An 18473-nucleotide genomic window follows, 5' to 3' on the forward strand; every position below is an offset into this window, starting at 1 on the left:
TCAGGTTCTTATTATCTGGTATCAAAATGTGTTTGATGATCTGAAACATTTAAGTGGGACAAAAATGCAGAACCAGAAACCAATCTGGTATCCAAAACATGCTAGGGTAAAAAAAAAAATCCTTATAGTGCCTTTTAAGATACCTAATGAGCTCACAGATCGTCCCCCAAATTACTTTATTAATAGCATGCTTTTATTGAAAATGTAATCTGCTTAAAATAATAAACTATCGCTGTGAAGATAAACTGATGCAAAAGTTGAAAGTAAGTCCTGGTCCGCTTCACCCTTTTATCCAATTCATATCCCACTCTTTGCCATTTTGTCTGGTCCTCCTTCCCATGTTCACCCGTAAACAAATCGTCATCAATCAACTCAGCCAACAGTCTCTTTCTTTCTTCTGTCTTTTTGCCCATGGAAATTGGATTTTCTGAGTTCTCGCTCGTAACGCTCCTTAAAGTAGGAACCCTACCTTGGAGAGTCTGAACTTGCCGAGTATATAAACATAGAAACTGTTTATTCTTTCCTCAGACAGGTTGTGTCTCTTTAAACCAGAGTCACATTGAGTTGTAAAAATGACCTATTTGTGAGCATGTTTCTTTGCGTTTAAATGAGCAAAGTGGTGACAAACACATTGTTATCTTCTACTGCCAATAGTAGGTAGCACCGAAACAAGTTGCAAATCCCACTGTGGACTCGCACTTGCAATTTGAATGTATTTAACTCTGTAACAAAGTTCCTAATTCTGTGTTTTTGAGAAAAATCGAACGCAACATATCTAAACAGGAAGGGATGTTTTGGTTCCACTTGTTAGTTTATTTCTGCCCCTCTTGTCCAGAGTCATGGTGTCAGAGAACACAGTTGGCGGAAGATTCATAGATGGAACGGCTTCGCGTTATCAAGAGGACCCTGACAGCTACTTCATAAATCCTGTTCAAATTCAACAAAGCTTGGAACATTTTGATTATCAGGTTCCCATTTTTTCCCCAAAACAGGACAGTGTGACGTTTAATAATACGTTTAATATTTGAATAAAGAAAAAAAAGGTCATCACTAAAACAGGCTGTGGATGAAGGACTCCAGGTTTATGTGAAAAGGTTTAACAGTTTTAATTTAGTAAGGTCAGAATGACCTCAACACTGACAAATCCTGTTTGCATTTGGTTTATGTAAAATCCTTACACAGCCAATAGGCCACCAGGCTGCCCATTAACAAGGAAATACCATAGTCCTCCAGTTTCTAGTATCATTAAAAATAAGCATATACTAAGCCAAAACCCATTGTAGTGTGTGTGTGTGTGTGTGTGTGTGTGTGTGTGTGTGTGTGTGTGTGTGTGCATGTCTTCACAAACAGTTTCTGTAGTGCAGCCCTTTAGATATAAAAATCAATGCATATCAGGGTGAGGTCAGGTTGATGGATGAACATTCAAAGAAGTCTCAAGTTGCAGAGCCCAAAACAATAAACAAACAAGCCTTTGATTTTTCATGTTTAAAACATAAACGGCAATTACAATTATAATTGAGCAAATGAAAAACAGGAAAATATCAGAGTTACAGTTTTTAAATAGTTGAATGTGGTAAAATATGCTCTTCAGTAACACGTTAGAAGTGAACAAATCAGAGTTCCTACACATTTTCTGTTACAAAATTCCATACTTTTCCTGACACACATTTCTAGAGGGTTCTCTGCATTTAATACCATTCCTGGGATTTGAGTACAACATGTTGAATAATACACAGGTCTTTTCTAAGTTTCACATCCAATGAATGAAACAACAAAATACTTGTATTGGCTTTTGATTCCCAGAATGTAGAGGCGTTTTGGACTTATCTAGATTAGCTCCATTTCAAAATGTATAAATCTAGGACTTGTCAGATAAGGAATTGAGTAACCTAGGCTAAATGCAGATTCTATGAAGCAGAGTTTGTGATTGTAGGCAATTTTATTTTGTCAGTAAAAATCCTTAGAAGTAGCCATTTTGCTGCTTTTTTTGGTATTTTAAACCAAGTTTAAGAACCACAGCTCCATTAGAACTTACTTACTTTTCTAGATAACTTAAAGTTATCTAGAAACTAAACGGGTAATGAAAAAGCCCCCTTTTATGTAAAATTGTTTAATCTTTTTTGAAAGCCACTGTCAAAACCAGGGTAATTATTGAACAATGCTAGACCTTTGGCTTTTATAAAACAGAATGAAAGAAAAAAATTATCAGAAAATTCCAACATTTTTCCAAACTGGTTTTTCTTTTTTTTCCATACTTATCCGTACCTGGAAATTTATTAAAGCAACTTGTATTCAGAAAATAAATACAAATTTCCAATATACAGCAAATCATCTCATAATCAGTGGTAAATGGTCACAATATGCGTTACCATAAGGTAGCCAAATATGAAACTTCTTCTGACACCTTTGTTAACAAGCTAGGTAGGCTATCTCCTCACCAAGCTGATGCACTTTGAATTGAAGTCATGAAGTGAAAAGGCGGACTTTGTTACTAGTTATGAAAGGTATGTAATTTCCCTCGGGATTATTAAAGTATGTCTGATTCTGATTCTGATAAGGACAGTGTGGAAAAGACTTTAAATGCAACACCACTAATGTCCAGTAGGAACTCTAACTGTTCACCTGTGTCTCTAGCAGAGATAAACTTAAAAGCCAAGTCCCCAATGCTTAAGTTAAGCCCCAAAAAGGAATGTTATGATTTGCATATGATGTCGTCTGGCACTACGTGGTAAGGATGACCCTCCACATACTGTGAAGTTCACCGTCAAGCCTGTTGGGTGCTTTTGTTTTGTGCTCTGTGCCTACCCTCTAGAGCAGGGGTCACCAACCTTTTTGAAACTGAGAGCTACTTCATTGGTGTTATGTCATAGGAAGGGCTACTAGTACTGACATTTGAACTAAAAGAGTCAGAGTTCACCTTAACTTTATGTAAAATAAACATATTTTTAGATGCAGCTCACTGGTGGGTTGTGCTTTTTTTAGAACAAGATTGTGGGCATCACATGTGGTCCTCAGGGCTACTTGGTGCCGACGGGCACCATGTTGGTGACCCCTGGTCTAGAGCCTGTAAGGACTAAGTACCCAACCATGACTTCATGTACAATACAGGCCTACAGGGCCGTATTAAGGTGCCTAATTTCCTGTCTCCATGTGTCCTGTGAAAGGCCCGAAGCGAGGTAGTCACATCCCGCATTAGCTGACTTGACACCATCTTCATGATTCACAGGAATAATGTTGTTTCGCACTTCCAGGTTTATTTTTGAAAACGTATGGGATATCATATTCCCCACTTCTGAATGCCCCTTTGCACGTTTAACTGACTCACCTGGTATAATCTATACAATCTTGTAATCTATACAAGTTATAAAGTAGGATTGCCATTACCGAACCATTGTGCTGCTTTTATTGCTGAAAATTAAGGATGGGAGGAGTTATCGCTCAGTGTCAGCTGAATGTAACGACTTTGTTCCACTGCTGAAATGCTCCCAAACAGCAAGGGTAAATGAGAATTCAGGTAAAGTCATTCCCAAGAAAAAAACCTCTAAGGTGTCATAGCTAAAGCACCAATTTATTAAAGCGTATGGGCGCGGCCAAGGAAGGTTTAAAGCAGAGTCGATTCCAGGTCAAAGACCTCAACACTCTGTCGAAGTAATTGTCTTTGTGTCTATGAGGAATTCTATCAGTGTGTGACCTTCGACCTCTGTTTCAAGTGACTGCCATTTGCACTGGTGTTGCTTGTGACAAAACTTGAATCACGACACCACTTATGTTCTCTGAAGCCTATTGAAGACGTCCTAGAGCTAAGCAATGCGAGTCATTTGGAACCCATCTCTGGTCTGGATGTGTACCACATCACATCCAAATTTCACAATTACTGCTAGGTAGGGAGGAATCAGTTGCCAGTATGGAGATACCAAGGTTTTAAAAAGTTGTAATTTCTAAAAATATTCCATCATGTCAATCCAATCTTTTAGATCCATTAAGAAGATGCCAGAAAATGTGCTGGACTGACCTATGTTTCCTCTGGGTATTTGGAGCTATAGAGTAATGCAGCACTACCCCTACCTCACACCTGTTGCTGTGGACTGATGGTCAGTTATCTTTAAGAGGAGCACTAAATAATTCCTTAGCTGAAGACATGAATTCAATAACTTCTCCGAAAAGTAAATTACTTTGTGCAGTAGGCACATGTACTTTTTACAGGTTTTTATTTTCTTTCTTTCAACATAAATTATAACTTTAATAACTTTACTTGGCAGAAGGAATGTAGGAAACATTGCTGCCATTATGTATTAAAAAACAGTTTTTCAAAACTACTTTATTCATATCATATTTAAAAAAAATGTTGGTGAATTTATGGTGAAATACAAAGTTGCCTTAATATCAGCTGTAGTATATTGTAATCAAGGGTATTTTACTGAGAATCTCATACCAATCCATACCTACCTTTGGGTGTGTATCTCAGTGGCTGTGAGCCACATTCACTCCTGATTAGACCACTACATGAGATTTGTCTATATATACACATTTTTGTTAATTAAGGTTTACAAGATATCAGCTCTGCAATTTGACTAGATTTGATCAAAATTTCTTAAGTACATTAATGGTAACGAAGTATAGTTGGCCGATTTGTTTATGTTAGGATGATCCAGGTCAGTAATGATCCAAGCCTAAAATTAAACCTACCAATCCCAGGGGTGTAGGGTACAACACTGTTGACGTTTTAAAATCAGAACTTGAATATGTAATGTTCTACAAAATTTAAATAGACTCCATATCACACTGTTTGGATACTTTGATCCTGAAGCCATAATAATAAATGGTTTGTGTTAGCAAATAATGTGACGTTCCAGCCAATTAGCCAGCAGATCTCCATGATGGTCTTAAATGGCTGCTAGATTTTTACAAAACTCTTATTTGATAAACAAACTGCAATAAACGCGGTCCACTATGCGCAATCGCAATGTAGACATTTTTAAACAACCTCCTGATTATAAACATACAATAAGGTGCATTTGCTGGCATGTTCACACGTTTTCTGATGGATGTCTGTTATATCGACGGTCAGTCCTGCACAGATGCCCTGATCCTATCGTGTTCTGCCACTCCTAACAGCTTTGGTTCCAGTTCATTGCAAAGACAAAAGAAAAGCAAAGATAGAGGCAATGGCTCATGCGGACCCTTCAGTTGTATCACATGGGAGAGGGAGGGAATCCCTCTGCTCCGTTTTCTTCATGTAATATCTGCAGAAGGACATTTTTTTTTATTTCAGTCACATGCCATAAACATAGTGACTGCCTCAAAAACGGTTACAGACCTTTTCTGCAGCACCTTGAAACACTCATAACCTGACAAAAGGATATAAAAGACAGAGGGAATGATCTCATGGCTCAGATTTGTGTGTGGTTAGTCCACATGACATAAAGGTGACCAAAAAGGGGAGGAGCCTTGGCAGGAGGAAGGCAGAGCTTGCAGGCGTGTAGTCACTGTTACGTTAGCTCGATCCAACTGTAGGCTATGAACAGAAGAACTAAGCAGAGGATATGAACCAGGCTGGAGCCAATAATGTCCCAGATCTGCCAAGCAGGAGTCGGGGTTTGGGTGGTAACCGAGACCTGGGAACGTGTTTCTGCGGCCCTGCAGGAGGCAGGGCTACCAGCTGAGATTGTCTGGTCAAGCTTCCGGTCTGGAGAGGTGGTATCCAATGCAGCAAGAGCCAGAACTGTGGCGCGGACCGAGTGCAGACGGCACTGTGTGATGTCGTAGGGCGAGCAAAGGGAAGACTGGCATCCCCGATAGGAAAGGAGAGGTAAATGAAGGCGGGTCAGACGAAACAAAAAAAAGCAGGATGAAATAAGAATGATAGAATGAAGACAGGGCAGACAAAAAAAAAGAAAAAAAGCAGAAGGGTTAGTGGAAAAGAAATTAAAGAAAACAAATTTGTAGTAAAGAATAAGGACAATGAGCGGATGGGAGGGTGGAGAAGTAAATAAAAAGTAGCACAGAGGAAAAAAATGGGGGCAAAAGAGGGTGGGGGACAAAAAGGGAAAAGAAGGGAAAATGAAAGGAGGTCACAGACGAGTAGAACCAAAACCAAAAGTTTAAGCAAAGAAAACAAAAAAAAATAAGAAAAACAAAGGATGAAAAAGAAGAGATGGCATGATCCAGACGAAAGGTAAAGGAGGAAAAAGAAAAGGCAGGAGATTAACCAATGGACACAGAGGTCGAAAGTCACATGTCTGAAGCAGAAGAGAGCAGAGGCAGGCAGGGGTTACCAGGGCAACCATCAGGGATGCTTACTGAGAGGATGCTTGAGTAATCCTGGTCACCGGTTGGACCTCTCTCTCCCAGTAAGCAGCCCCGTAAAAGGCGGGGGGGGGGGGAGGCAGCTGATGGGAGAGCCAGTGGACTTAGCGCAGAAGCGTACGCAGTAAAGCATTCAGGCTGCAGGAAGCTAGCAACATCGCAGAGGCTCGAAGCTGTCAGCAAGCAGCGATGGAGGTTATAGCTCAAACAGGTAAAAAGAACAAAGACAGAATCTTTTTTGTCTTTTTACAGAAACAATTTGCATACCGAGAACAAAGAAATGGTAGAAAGCCATCATTAGAGAGATGACAAACATGATAATAAATTAAGCACATCAACATGAAAGCAGGACCAAAAAAAAAGTCCCCATAATTGGATAATGCTTCCTGATGTAATACTTCCAAGGGATTTTAAACAAAGTCTAAAAATAGTTTTGCCACCAAATGTAATGAACAACTGTATTCTTTACCCTGTTCTAACCCTGTTATGGGTTTGTATTTAAAAACTGGGGCAGTCCTTTGTATGAGACAGGAAGAAATTATGACTGAATCTTTGAGGAACTACTGAACACTTCTGGATATCCCAACACTGCAATCTGAAGAACTTAAGACCGTATTTAAATCACCTTGCAAAATGTATTTTAGTAAGATTTTGACAGAAAATGTGCCAGAAAAGTTGTCAAAATTTCTGACAAATGAAAATTTGGTGTACATTTACATTTTGCCTTTTTGGGCCAACTCTTTGTTGTTCACTTTAGAATGTCAACTGGTGTTATTGTTGCAGGAAAAGCATTCCCACAGGATGACGATGCCGCCACCATGCTTTACTGTTGGGACAGTGTTTTTGGCAGGATGTGCATCGGTGGTTAGAAAAGGTTTAGTCTATGTGTCATTTGACAAAACACCTTCTTACACATGTTTGCTTTGTATCATTCATGGCAAACTGCAGCCTGGACCTTTAATGGATTATTTATTTATTTTGTACCTGTGCAATCCTTCTTGCCACCATTGGCCTCTTGGCTTCTTCTCTGATTCATGCCCTCCTTGCCGGAGTGTTAGTTTAGGAAGATGGCCACGCCTTGGTAAGTTTGCAGGTGATGCATGAACTCAACCGTTCTGAGTACCAGAAATTCAATGGTTGAAATATTGTAACCTAACCCTGCTTTTATCTTCTCCAATTGACGTGACGCCACCTGGCAAACAATCTTGGAAGTTCGTCAGTAACTGATCGCAATTCGTCCCAAATTAAAATGCCCCCTACCTACAGAAGCCGCTCCCTCTTAACCCCCAAAAGATCCCAGGATGTTACATTATGAACGCATTGTGTTCAAAGTGATTTTGTTAAAAAAAAAAAAACATTGGTAAAAATGATTAAATGTGGTTAGTAGGGAAAGTGGAATTCAGACACCAGCTATCATGAACGCTCAGAGGGAATTTATTCCTTCCCCAAAACCTAAAAGGAGTCAAGTAAAATGTAAAAAAAAGGATATGTTGCTGACTGACCTCATGAACAGTTGAACGCAACACTGATCGGCAGTGACCTATCGCATGTTCGTCGGTATGAAGGTAACTCACGAAAATTATGAAAATTAGCCACTTTTCCATCGAAAGCCCCAGGTTTTAAACCCCCACACTTTGTATTATCCTGGAAAAGGAAAGCTCCTAAACTAAAGCATAATTAGCTAGGGGCCATTTATGTAAATCAACCTAATGACGTGCGGGCTGTATTGATGAAAAAGCTGCAGTACCACTCCAATCCAGCGGGTGGCAGCAAGAAGACAGTGGCTAAACAGACAAAGGCAAAAAAGATGTATTGATATTCTGCCACTCAAGCAGCCACTCATCCAGATTCCAGAAAAACTGAAGGATGACGTGCAACTGATGACGTTACATCTCCTTAGCCTCTTTTACACCGCCCCAACCCTATTTCTCTTCACTGGGCTCCACTCTATTCTACTCCAGTTGGTATAAATAAAGCACAGCTATTTTCTGCCTGCGCAGCACTGGGACCACAGTTGTATGTGGTGTAACAGACATGGAGGGGAGACTACACTGATCGTAAGAGCTTTATGACGACGAGCACTGATTTTTAAGTACAGTATCACGGACTTTTGATCACAGCAAAATCATTTTTATGTAGGTTAAAGGTTGTGTGGCTGCACAGTGTTGCAGAGGGTAGCACTGTTGCCTTGCAGCAAGAAGGTTCTGGGTTCAAATCCAACCCTGCATCTGCATGTTCTCCCTGTGCATGCGTGGGTTCTCTCCGGGTACTCCGGCTTCCTCCCACAGTAAAAAAAAAAAAAAAAAAAAAAAACATGACTGTTAGGTTAATTGGCCCTTCTAATTCTCCTTAGGTGTGAGTGTGTGTGTGTGTGAATGGTTGTTTGTCCTGTTTGGCTCTGTGTTGCCCTGCGACAGACTGGCGACCTGTCCAGGGTGTACTCCGCCTCTCGCCCAGTGAACGCTGGAGATAGGCGTACTTTCTTGCTTAAAATCATCCCCAAAACCCCTTTTTGTGATAAATGAAGCTTATAAAATTGCTAGGTTTGCACATTCCCCGTCAGTTTTTCTTACTGCACGCAACTACGCACCTTCAAAAAGCCCAGAGAAAGCGGAGAAGCACTGGATCAGTTAGGGGACCAAAGCCCCGGGAAAGTAAAACATGGGTAAATGAAATTAGTCGAGTAAATGTCTATGGAAACTTCACTGACATGATTCTCAACTCATTTGGAAAATGTTCCTTGTCTCTTTGCCTTAATATTAGTAGACAAGGCAAAAATGCCTCTTAACGCAGTGAGCTTCACTATCGGCACCATTACAACGTCTTTGTCAGAGGTTAGAGCTGCCTGGGGTACACTTCCGCATGGGTGTATCCATCTTACAGTTGGCATCACGTCAAGTATGCTCAACCCTGTGCTTGTCAGGCACAAAGTACAGTTGAATACATTGAAGTCTGTCACTTAAATGTGGCATAATGTGTAAAATATCATGCATTGTGTTAGTATGCTATGAATGCCTCTGAGGCACTTTTTCTGGTTTTTAATATTTACGGCTAAATATGGAAAAATGTTAAGAAAAAAGTAATAAATAAAAAAACAAAAATAACCACCAGAGCTTAAATACAGTGAGTAAAGGTAAGGGAGCACTGAACACCTTGTGCCATGTATGCATCTGGCTTATTAAGGTTATGGTCAGATTTGCTCGGTGTGGATTTTAATGCCTTGAGTCAGAGCTCATTTACCTGTTTAACTCTTATTTGTCTTTGTGGTTTTTTTGTAGTTTCCTGTCTTCAAACCAAATTAAGCCAACTAGCTGCTGGATTTAGAAATTCCATAATGAGTTGGTAATCTCCTAAAAAGTTGAACTACTCCTTTAGGACTTGCTATGAACTGCCTCAGATTGCACTGCAGAGAGCATGAACGGTATCTCTTATGTATATCTTCCTGAAGAGTCCCGTGTCAGTGGAATCACACACACAGAAAGACATTTACACAGAGACTCACAGTAAGGCTGAACCAAATCTTGCAGTCGGCACAGACTGCTTTGGTCAAATCCTGTCAAGATGGAGGAAGCTAGAAGCTGAAGGCATTAATGAGAGCGGTGATGATGTCAGTATCACATGTTGATGCGGACCCTTTTTGAAGCGATCGGGACAAAGGGTAGGGGGAAGACGAGGGAGGGGGGCAACCAGAGCTGAGAGACGGCTGAGTGGTTCTCAGGATTTTTTTTATTTTTTACATCATAAGACAAACATGAATTGTGGAGAAAATGACGTTCTCTGTGCTCTGTGGTACTTATCAAGGTTTGATAAAGAAATGGCAGGTGGAGGATTGCTGTTTTTACACACCAGGAACCATCAGCCTTCCTCCCATTTCTGGTTCAGTATCCTGCAAAACTCCTAAATTTAGGTTCTCAGCCACTGTAAGATATATAATTAGATCAAATGTGTTGCAATTGAACTAGAAAGTGTATAGCTATTGCCTTTTATTTCAAGCAAGATCTCTTTTGCAGGACACCTTTAGAGTTTCTTTTACATGTTGTAAAAAGAAAGCTACCTAAGAGGCACACAGCAAGGAGATCGATTCTTGAACTGAGGATCATTTCAGGTCAGACCATCCTGCTTCAAACTAACAGAATATTAGAATAGCCAACACTTTAAATGTTCTTGTCTCAAATCATCCAAACCTCCACAAGTGGGTTGAACTCATATGAGAGCCCCAACTAGTAGGTTTTTGGGGCGGAAAACAACATGAAATCAATCCCCAGTTCACAGAGGACCACTTTCTAAAAATACATTCTTACCTGCGGTACACCTATTTTCCTGCAGGCATCCAGGAAGTTCTCTACGTTTCTTCGACATTTCGCCATACTGAGCTTGGGCTGAAAGAACAAGCGAGGACATTCATGCAAAGCGTTATCTCTCCGCCTGATGAGCACAGATTAAATTAAAGGCCTGATGTCGTACACGTACCACTGCAGGTGAAGGGACGTGGATGCTGGCGACAGAGCGCGGGCGAATGTGATTGGCCAGATGGCAGAGCACGACGCCGTCCATCAGAGACGAGCCGAGGTCTTCGGGGAGGATGACTTTCAGTCTGCTCTCTATGATCTACGGAGGGAAGATGAGTCACTCTGTTACTCTGGGTTTTATTGTCTGATGTGGTTGTTTGACTCTGCAAAGACGCTTAAACTGAAGCAGGTGGAGCTGAGACTGACACGGCTGTGCAGAAACCCAGTTTTGTACCATCTCCATATGTGATTTGAGTCTGATATGAAATAGCTGTTTTTGTTTACTTTTACTGCAACTAGGTCATGTGGACTAACATTGTGCATGCAAATAAAAACCTGAAAAGTTGGTGGATTTGTCAGATGAGACCAAAACCAAACCTTTTAGCCTCCATGCAAAATGCAATGTTGTGGCAGAATAGTACTACTACTTTAAGTTGAACTATCACATATAATTCCAATATAATATAAAGGATTATGGTTGATAAAATCAGGAAAAGTTCAAGAAGTATGAATAATGTAGCTAGACTCTGTAGATGGACCATTGCTGAACAGTACAGTAAACTAGCTTTGCTGTCTGAAAGCAACAGACTCATTTCACTAGGTGTCCTTCTGTCCCCCATTGAGGTGCAGCAGAACGTGAGGTCAGATTTATCTCACATCTCTCAGTTGATCCATGAGCTCCAGCTCCTCCCGCAGCTGCTCCATCTTCCGCCTCATGGTGAACTGGGGATCCACAGACTCCATACTCTTGTGGCTCCGCAGGAACACTGCAGCAACAAAAGCAGCCCAAAAGAGACGGCGACAGACTGAGACGAGCGCATAAACACGCTGGTCACATCGTCCAGGACTAAAGGAGAGACAAAGCTCTGGGAGGGGGGGAGAAAGCTGTATACCAACTGTTAGATTAAACTGAAGTTAAGTGGCAATGATGGAAATATCCATGCTGATTAATGTTATGTTCCAAAACCCACACAGAAAAACACAGCGAGCTGCTGCTCTTTGCTGCACAGAGAAGGAGGGAGCAAAGCAGACAGGAGTTAGCGGAACCATGACTCAGGTGTAAGTGCTAGGTCAAATCAACAACAGCTTAAGGAAGGAAGGACATAAGAAAGGAAAGGAAAAAGAATAGAATGGATGAGAAAATGTTTTAAAAATGTTATAAAAAAAAAAAACAACATTATGGTCATTCATACGGTTTGCAAAGCAGTTCCAAAGGTATGATTTGTCACTCATGTTGTGCTGGACCTCTGCCATTCCACCTGATTGAATGTGAACATTCCTTTTTAAATCAGACCCTATGAATGATTGAAATATTTCCAGCGTTAACGCCATTCTCCAAGCTGCTTGTGTCCCATTCAAGATTAAGCTTTAGATTAAATGCTGCTCAATTTAAAGGAGACAGCTGCAAAGTTTAACTCCTCCCGGCCAGTAGGTGGCACACGCGCGCTCAGAACAATTGGTTACTTTTCACATAAATTTGCCAATAACACATAAAAAGTTGGTAGATTTGTTTCTAGTCGCCTTTTTTGAAGAAAAAAAAAAGTTCTCTGGAGGGTTTGAAAAGTGAAACTGTCCTTGCTATGGAGGCACAAGAGGGAGTTTTTTTTTAAGACAGGCTGCTTTTATACCACACAGCGGCAGAGCTACCGACGTCACAGTCTTAGAATTCTGTCACAGCCACCGAAAGCAATGTTAATTCAAAATTCAATGCAAGACCACCGTTTAACCCTAAGAGGTTGCCACACTGACGATTTTAGACACAAAAGCAGGATTACAACAAATGTGCACAAATCTTCAAAATAATGACCAGGATATGTAGACAGTACTATAAGACAAGCATGTTAACAGCTTATTGGCAAAAAGGTTGATTTGGGGGTGAGTTACCCTTTAATATTTTTTTCTGCAGAACTCTAGACGTTCTGTGGATGCATTATTTTTTGAAAAGTTAATCATTTTGATCAAAAAAAGTTGTAGCTATGACCTGCAAGTATCAAGGTTGCCAAATTATATTTTTAACAACAAGAAGTGTTAACACTTTATTAGTGTTAGCCATATTCTATGTAGCATGAATGCAAATTAAATAAAAATCTTGGATAGCAATGCTTTGTCTCTATGCTCATTTAGACAATTTAAAAAAACAAACATAACGAGGAAATTGGAGCAAGCAGTGTGGTCAGTGTGAGCAGCGTCTGCATGCCTAAACCACAGCAGTGTGGACATACATGAACTCATTTCCTCTCAGCAGTTTCACTGACACAAATAAAAATGGCTGCCAGCCATAAAACATGCAGCGAGCTTATATAAGCATGAAATTCACATGCGCCCACGCAGCCAGAGCTCAGAGCACTTTCAGCTCGGACTTTGTGATCAGAGCGGTCATGTGACCTGATTGCAGAGTGCAAAGAAGCAGCCTATGACTGATAAAGAAAGTGGCTTGAATGCGTGCTCTTCATTTGAATTTTCTGGTGATTTTCAGGCCAGAAACTGCTAAAGTGTCCTAATGTTACAGACCAATTTCCCAGGATCATCTGCTGTACATTTTAAAATTACAGAATAAATGCAATGATATGTAATCACAGGCTACAGAAGCCCAATGAAACAATATTTCATTTGTTCAGCAAATCTCAAATTTACTAGACCCACCCTTCTCCAGAAATATCCTATATTATGGCTGAATTCTTGGACAATTTATTTTCTCAATTTTGGTTTAAAAACAGCAGAGGAATACTCAAACCATGGATTAATGTGAACATAACAGGATTTTGACAGAAATTGGGGTTAATATGTATAAATGCAGATGAATACAGGCTGAGATAGCAGGAGCTTTTCTGAACTGCATGTAGGCGGAATGAGAGCATGAGATATGCCTGGCCTTTTTTTTTCTAACAAAACACTGAATCAAAACACACACCCACTCACTCGAAACACCCACACGCATCCAGAGTTGATGGCTGATTCATTCACCTCCTGCTGTCCCATTTTATACACGCAATCGCTTCTTCACGGCTGAATGAAATCTGAGTACTTGTGGCTTCCCTAAGTGGCCACAGGAGGGAGCAGTAGCACCGCTGCAGAGGCTTCATACTTCAGGAGTGACGAGGATGCAGGAAGTGTGTGTTGTCATTCCTTTAACCTGCATCTTTAAACTGCCTTTAACAATCATGCTCCTTACTGAGTCTAGAATTCATCTCCTGGGTTGAAGAGTTTTTCTGCGAAGACTTAGAGAACTCTTGTTTAAGGTCTCAAAACAGCAGATGTCTTTCAGCTAAGACCATTCAGTCGTTGAGAGGAAAATTTCACAGAGAAAATCAAATGGGAAATTATGAAAGACAAATAAATTTTAATCCAAATATTTCTACAGCGGGGATGCTTTAAATGTGTAATCTGCAAAAGTGGGAAACAGGAAGGAAGGAATAAAGACCCAATGAAGTGGAAGGAAGATAGGAAACAAGAAGGGTTACAAGGTAGGAAGGGAGGAGAACTCAAGGAAGGAAGGAATGAAGGATTGATAAGGGAGGGAGGGCACAAGAAAGTAAAAGGAAATAAGGCATTTTTTTGCCCCTGGAAAATGTGACTGAGCCGATTCAAAATGTTATTTCATCCCGTTCTACTGCAAGTTTGCTCTCATGTACTTACCATTTCTTATTTTATTTATTTTGGTGGTTAAATATTTAGGAATTATAAAGGAGATAAACACTTCAATTTGTCTCAGTTTCATCTCCCTTTTCACAGTTTCCATTTGTTTTCGTGAAAGTACTGATGTAGAGACGAGGTAGAGCCCGCCTCCATACCGTCCCAGACTCACCACGCCAGGTAGCAACAGACCCGCATCAGCTGGATAGTACAGGGAAAGCCAGCGTCGTACTGATGCCGTTTAGTGTGAGGATTTTAAAGTGTAAAAGAACACAGAAATAATTTAGAGTAAGGTATATAATTTACATTTGAAGCATTTACTGAGCCAACAATAGGATGGCTTCAATCAGTTCGTCCGTCCAATTGTGGCTTTAACTGAACGGCATGTGAAGACTTCAAGTGCAGTGTGGCCCCTTCCCGTACACAGTTCTCTCCTGAGAGAGAGATAGCCAAAACTACTCTGTCAGTGTAGACCAACTACATGACTCTGTAGTTGGTCTACACTGCATAGACCAACTACTCTGCATAACATAAGGCCAAAATAAACGTAACTTCTAAATTGAATTACTAGGTTTATTGTTGCTAGCACGTACTCTGGTTGCGGGCTGCCACATATTCGGGCGTACTATGAGCTGACTCTCCGCGGATGTTTTACCCTTCATAGTCGAGCGTACTGTTGCCTACATTTCTTGTGGCAAATTCCTACAATTCCCAAACTTTCTGCCAGTGGGACGAAGCAGCAGAACGGATGGTAAAATGTGTGATTAGCTAGCTGAGCACCTAGAGCCGTTTGTTATCCAGCAGACTCCCACCTTTCAGTGAGAGCAGAGAGGGACTGTGATGCTGCGCGTCCTTGTGACCGCCTGCTTTAAGCAGCTCAGTGTATCAAGCTCGGTGTCACATAAAAAACAGTTCAATGTAAAGACTTGCCTCTGAGAAGTTTATAGTGTGACACATAACTGAATACGCAAAGTCCACCTCCAGTATGTCTTGAGTATGCGTGGAGCTCAGCGGAGTGACCTACGCCCGAGTATGTGGGGAACTTTACATGAATTCAATTCTAGTTTAGAAATTACAGTCAGGCAGTCTTGTAGACAGCTCAGGGGTCCGATCAGGTAGTGACACAGTGTACCGTAATGCTCCGAATATCCATTGAGTGGAGCGGCTTCATTGCTTACCAAAGTTGTACTCACAAATGGTAACAGGTTTTTGAGAGTATTGTACCACATAAAATCGGTCAGTAAGCGCAACTTTAATCATATCTAAGGCGCCCCGCATTATAAGGCGCAACATAAATTATTGAGAAGATTTAAGGATTTTGATTGTGCTGCACAGTCTCAAAATTACGGTATTTTATATATATATATATATATATATATATATATATATATATATATATATATATATATATATATATATATATATATATATATATATGCATTTTCTGACCCGCTTAATATACACAGTATAGATATGCTAACATTTCGTCTCAAATTCTGCTTGCTGTCTGAACAGAAATGTTTCAAACAGAAGCATATGATATTTGAGGATGAAAATATATAATCAGGGTGGTGTAGCCATGACCTGAAATGAGAAAAAAATTACTTTTTACATTTGCCTGACAGCTGTTACAGATTTTAATAGAGCAACAATATTTGAGGTCAAGAGGTTCTGAAAAAAACTTTGAGGACACAAATCCAACTTTGGACATTTCCCCAAGTATGCTTTTTCAGTTAGAACTCTAGTGCATCCACAGGTAGTTTACAACCTGGAGAAGCTGAATGCTAGATCTGATGGAACCGGTTTCTGCTATGAATTAGGAAGAGGAAGAGAAAATCCCCTGGACTGGTTGATCGGCTCCAGACAATTTTTGTAAATACACCTAGAGTTTTAAACACTCTACAAAAGCTTCTGTGCAACAAGTGTTACTAAAAAACACAATATAAATAACAGACTTTTTAAGCAGGTGACATCTCTCTCTCTATTGTTGCCACTGGCTGCTTCTCCCAGCAGACCAACTGGTGGAGTACTGAACAATGCTGGTGCTGCATACGAGTGCGGGATTATGCTAACCTGCCTTCACTTCATAGTAGCCCTGTCAGCGAGAATGAAATGTACATATTACATGCTTTATATTTCACAATGAATTTTAATAATAGTGCTGTGAATAATGAAGGCACAGAGGGGGAGCCTGAAGTGCTTGTGAAAACTACATAAAAAGGTGTTCGGTTCAAGATTTGATCCGACTGAATAATGAATATTTTCGAGTTTTACATTATAAACATAACGTTTAAGGTTTTTGATTTACTTTTACCTCTATTTACTCTACCTTCACACATCAGTTGACAGATAAAATCTACACAGAGAGCAGCTGAACGGGCAGAAAGTGAATAGTGTGGGTGTGCTTATTTCTATCCAGAGATATGTGAGAGTTACGCTTCTGTGAAAACCTCCCGGCAGAAGAAAGGGCTGCCAGGGCTAAGGCCTCGGGTTCAGCTTTTCTTCCGCCGTACGTCTTTTTTTGCACATTTGAAACAGATATTATTACGAAGTGGTCACATGGAATCCGTAAACATTTGCCACTATCAAACGCGGGCTTGTTGAGGCTGAGGTCAGGAGCAGCGATGATGGCAGAATGATGTCATTCTCCCTGAGGCTTGAAGCGAGTACACAGCATTAGTCATGAGTGTTTCAGACAAACGGATAAGCTCCTCAAAATGAAACAACGCTTCGGTGGGAGAATGCTCTAATGCTTTAGTTTCAGGCTGAACAGATGAAAGGCAGTTGAGGACAGACAGCTGGAGCTTTATGAGCAGGTCGTCACTGCAGCGTATCAGAGCTGTGTGCCACATAACCGAGGAGGCTAAGGCACCTTGTCAGTGATTAAAGCAAAAAGGTTCCAGACCCCTGTGGAGCTGCACTCTTTAGTCTACATTGATTCAACTTGGAGCATGACTTGCAGACTAGACCTGGACTCACCCTTGATAGTCTTAACACCAGACTTGGGTCTAAAGTCTCAAAATTGACTCACATTGCAAAGCCTCGAGGCCCTAGCCTCGTGAGACCATCTTGATCTCGCGAGCTTTCAAGGTTTCACTCGCAGATCAGTCTGGCTACCCTCCGTTAAAGAAAATTTGGAGCCGTTCACCAAACGAACGTCCAATCAGCGTTGGCTTTGAGGCGGGTTGAGGTGTGACGCAACGAGGAGCGACAGTTCAGTCTAGAGAACATGGCGGCTTCAGCCGATGAAACTAGCGTTAGCGTGGCTATCGAGCAAGTTTTATCGGAATTACAGAATATTTCTTTGCTGAGCTAACGAGCCTTTACCTGCAGCAGCAAGAGTAGCTTGGCTTGTGGTTGTGTTTTCGTCGTCGCTCTGTTACGAGCGACGACGAAAACACAACCACAAGCCAATCTGATTGGTTTATTTGGCCCGTCTATCACCAACATAGGCCAATCAGCTAACCAGTATTTTCGCCCCTTCCCAAAATTACTTCAACGGAAGGTTTCCAGATGGATATGCGGAGCAAATCTATCTGGCGGAGTCAGGTAATCGAGGCCCTGCATGGACTCTAAAATTTCAAGTGTTGACTTGGAATCTACAGTTTCAAGAACTGACTTGGACTTATGACCTACAATCTTGAGAGTTGAGTAATACCCCAGGTCTAGGAGTCTGGTGAAAAATCTGTATCTCATGTGGAAAGGGGTAAAAGTTAGCTGGCAGGCCAGCCACAGACTACAGCTCTGATGAGATGTGCCTATTGTGGTCTTTTAATGGTTAGTACAAATCTATTCATTTGAGCTAAATATCCATAACAATGACCACAGATATTCCTTTCAAACTCTGTATTAAATTATATTTCCAAAGAAAATAAACTGCTCTCTCACATTGCATTCTCTTACTGAAAGCTACAGTCACTGTCAAAGATACTTTGTTGTGGTTTCTGAAAACAAAACCACTTCCTTCCATATATTTTATTCCCTCTCATTCCTTCACCGCTCTGCATGTCACTCTTCATTTGTCAT

The 18473-nt window shown here is 40.8% G+C and overlaps 1 protein-coding gene across 5 annotated transcripts in view; it reads right to left on the reverse strand.

Moving 5' to 3' along the window:
• The window catches only part of lrch1 (leucine-rich repeats and calponin homology (CH) domain containing 1), a 104079-nt gene that overhangs the window by 1509 nt on the left and 84097 nt on the right, over nucleotides 1–18473 (reverse strand). For 2 of the 5 annotated variants that reach the window (XM_012853074.3, XM_012853073.3), the window contains 4 exons: nucleotides 11472–11581; nucleotides 10777–10914; nucleotides 10608–10685; nucleotides 1467–5783 (listed from right to left, as the gene is read on the reverse strand). In XM_012853074.3, coding sequence (XP_012708528.2) covers nucleotides 5490–5783; nucleotides 10608–10685; nucleotides 10777–10914; nucleotides 11472–11581 — 620 coding nt within the window. In that variant the 3' untranslated portion in view covers nucleotides 1467–5489. Of the gene's footprint in view, nucleotides 1–1466; nucleotides 5784–8758; nucleotides 10225–10607; nucleotides 10686–10776; nucleotides 10915–11471; nucleotides 11582–18473 lie in introns of those variants that run through there. The other 3 variants (XM_012853077.3, XM_012853075.3, XM_021310874.2) reach the window with 2 other exon arrangements.

This window comes from Fundulus heteroclitus, chromosome 7 (genome assembly GCF_011125445.2).
Source record: "Fundulus heteroclitus isolate FHET01 chromosome 7, MU-UCD_Fhet_4.1, whole genome shotgun sequence".
NCBI classification, from domain to species: domain Eukaryota; kingdom Metazoa; phylum Chordata; class Actinopteri; order Cyprinodontiformes; family Fundulidae; genus Fundulus; species Fundulus heteroclitus.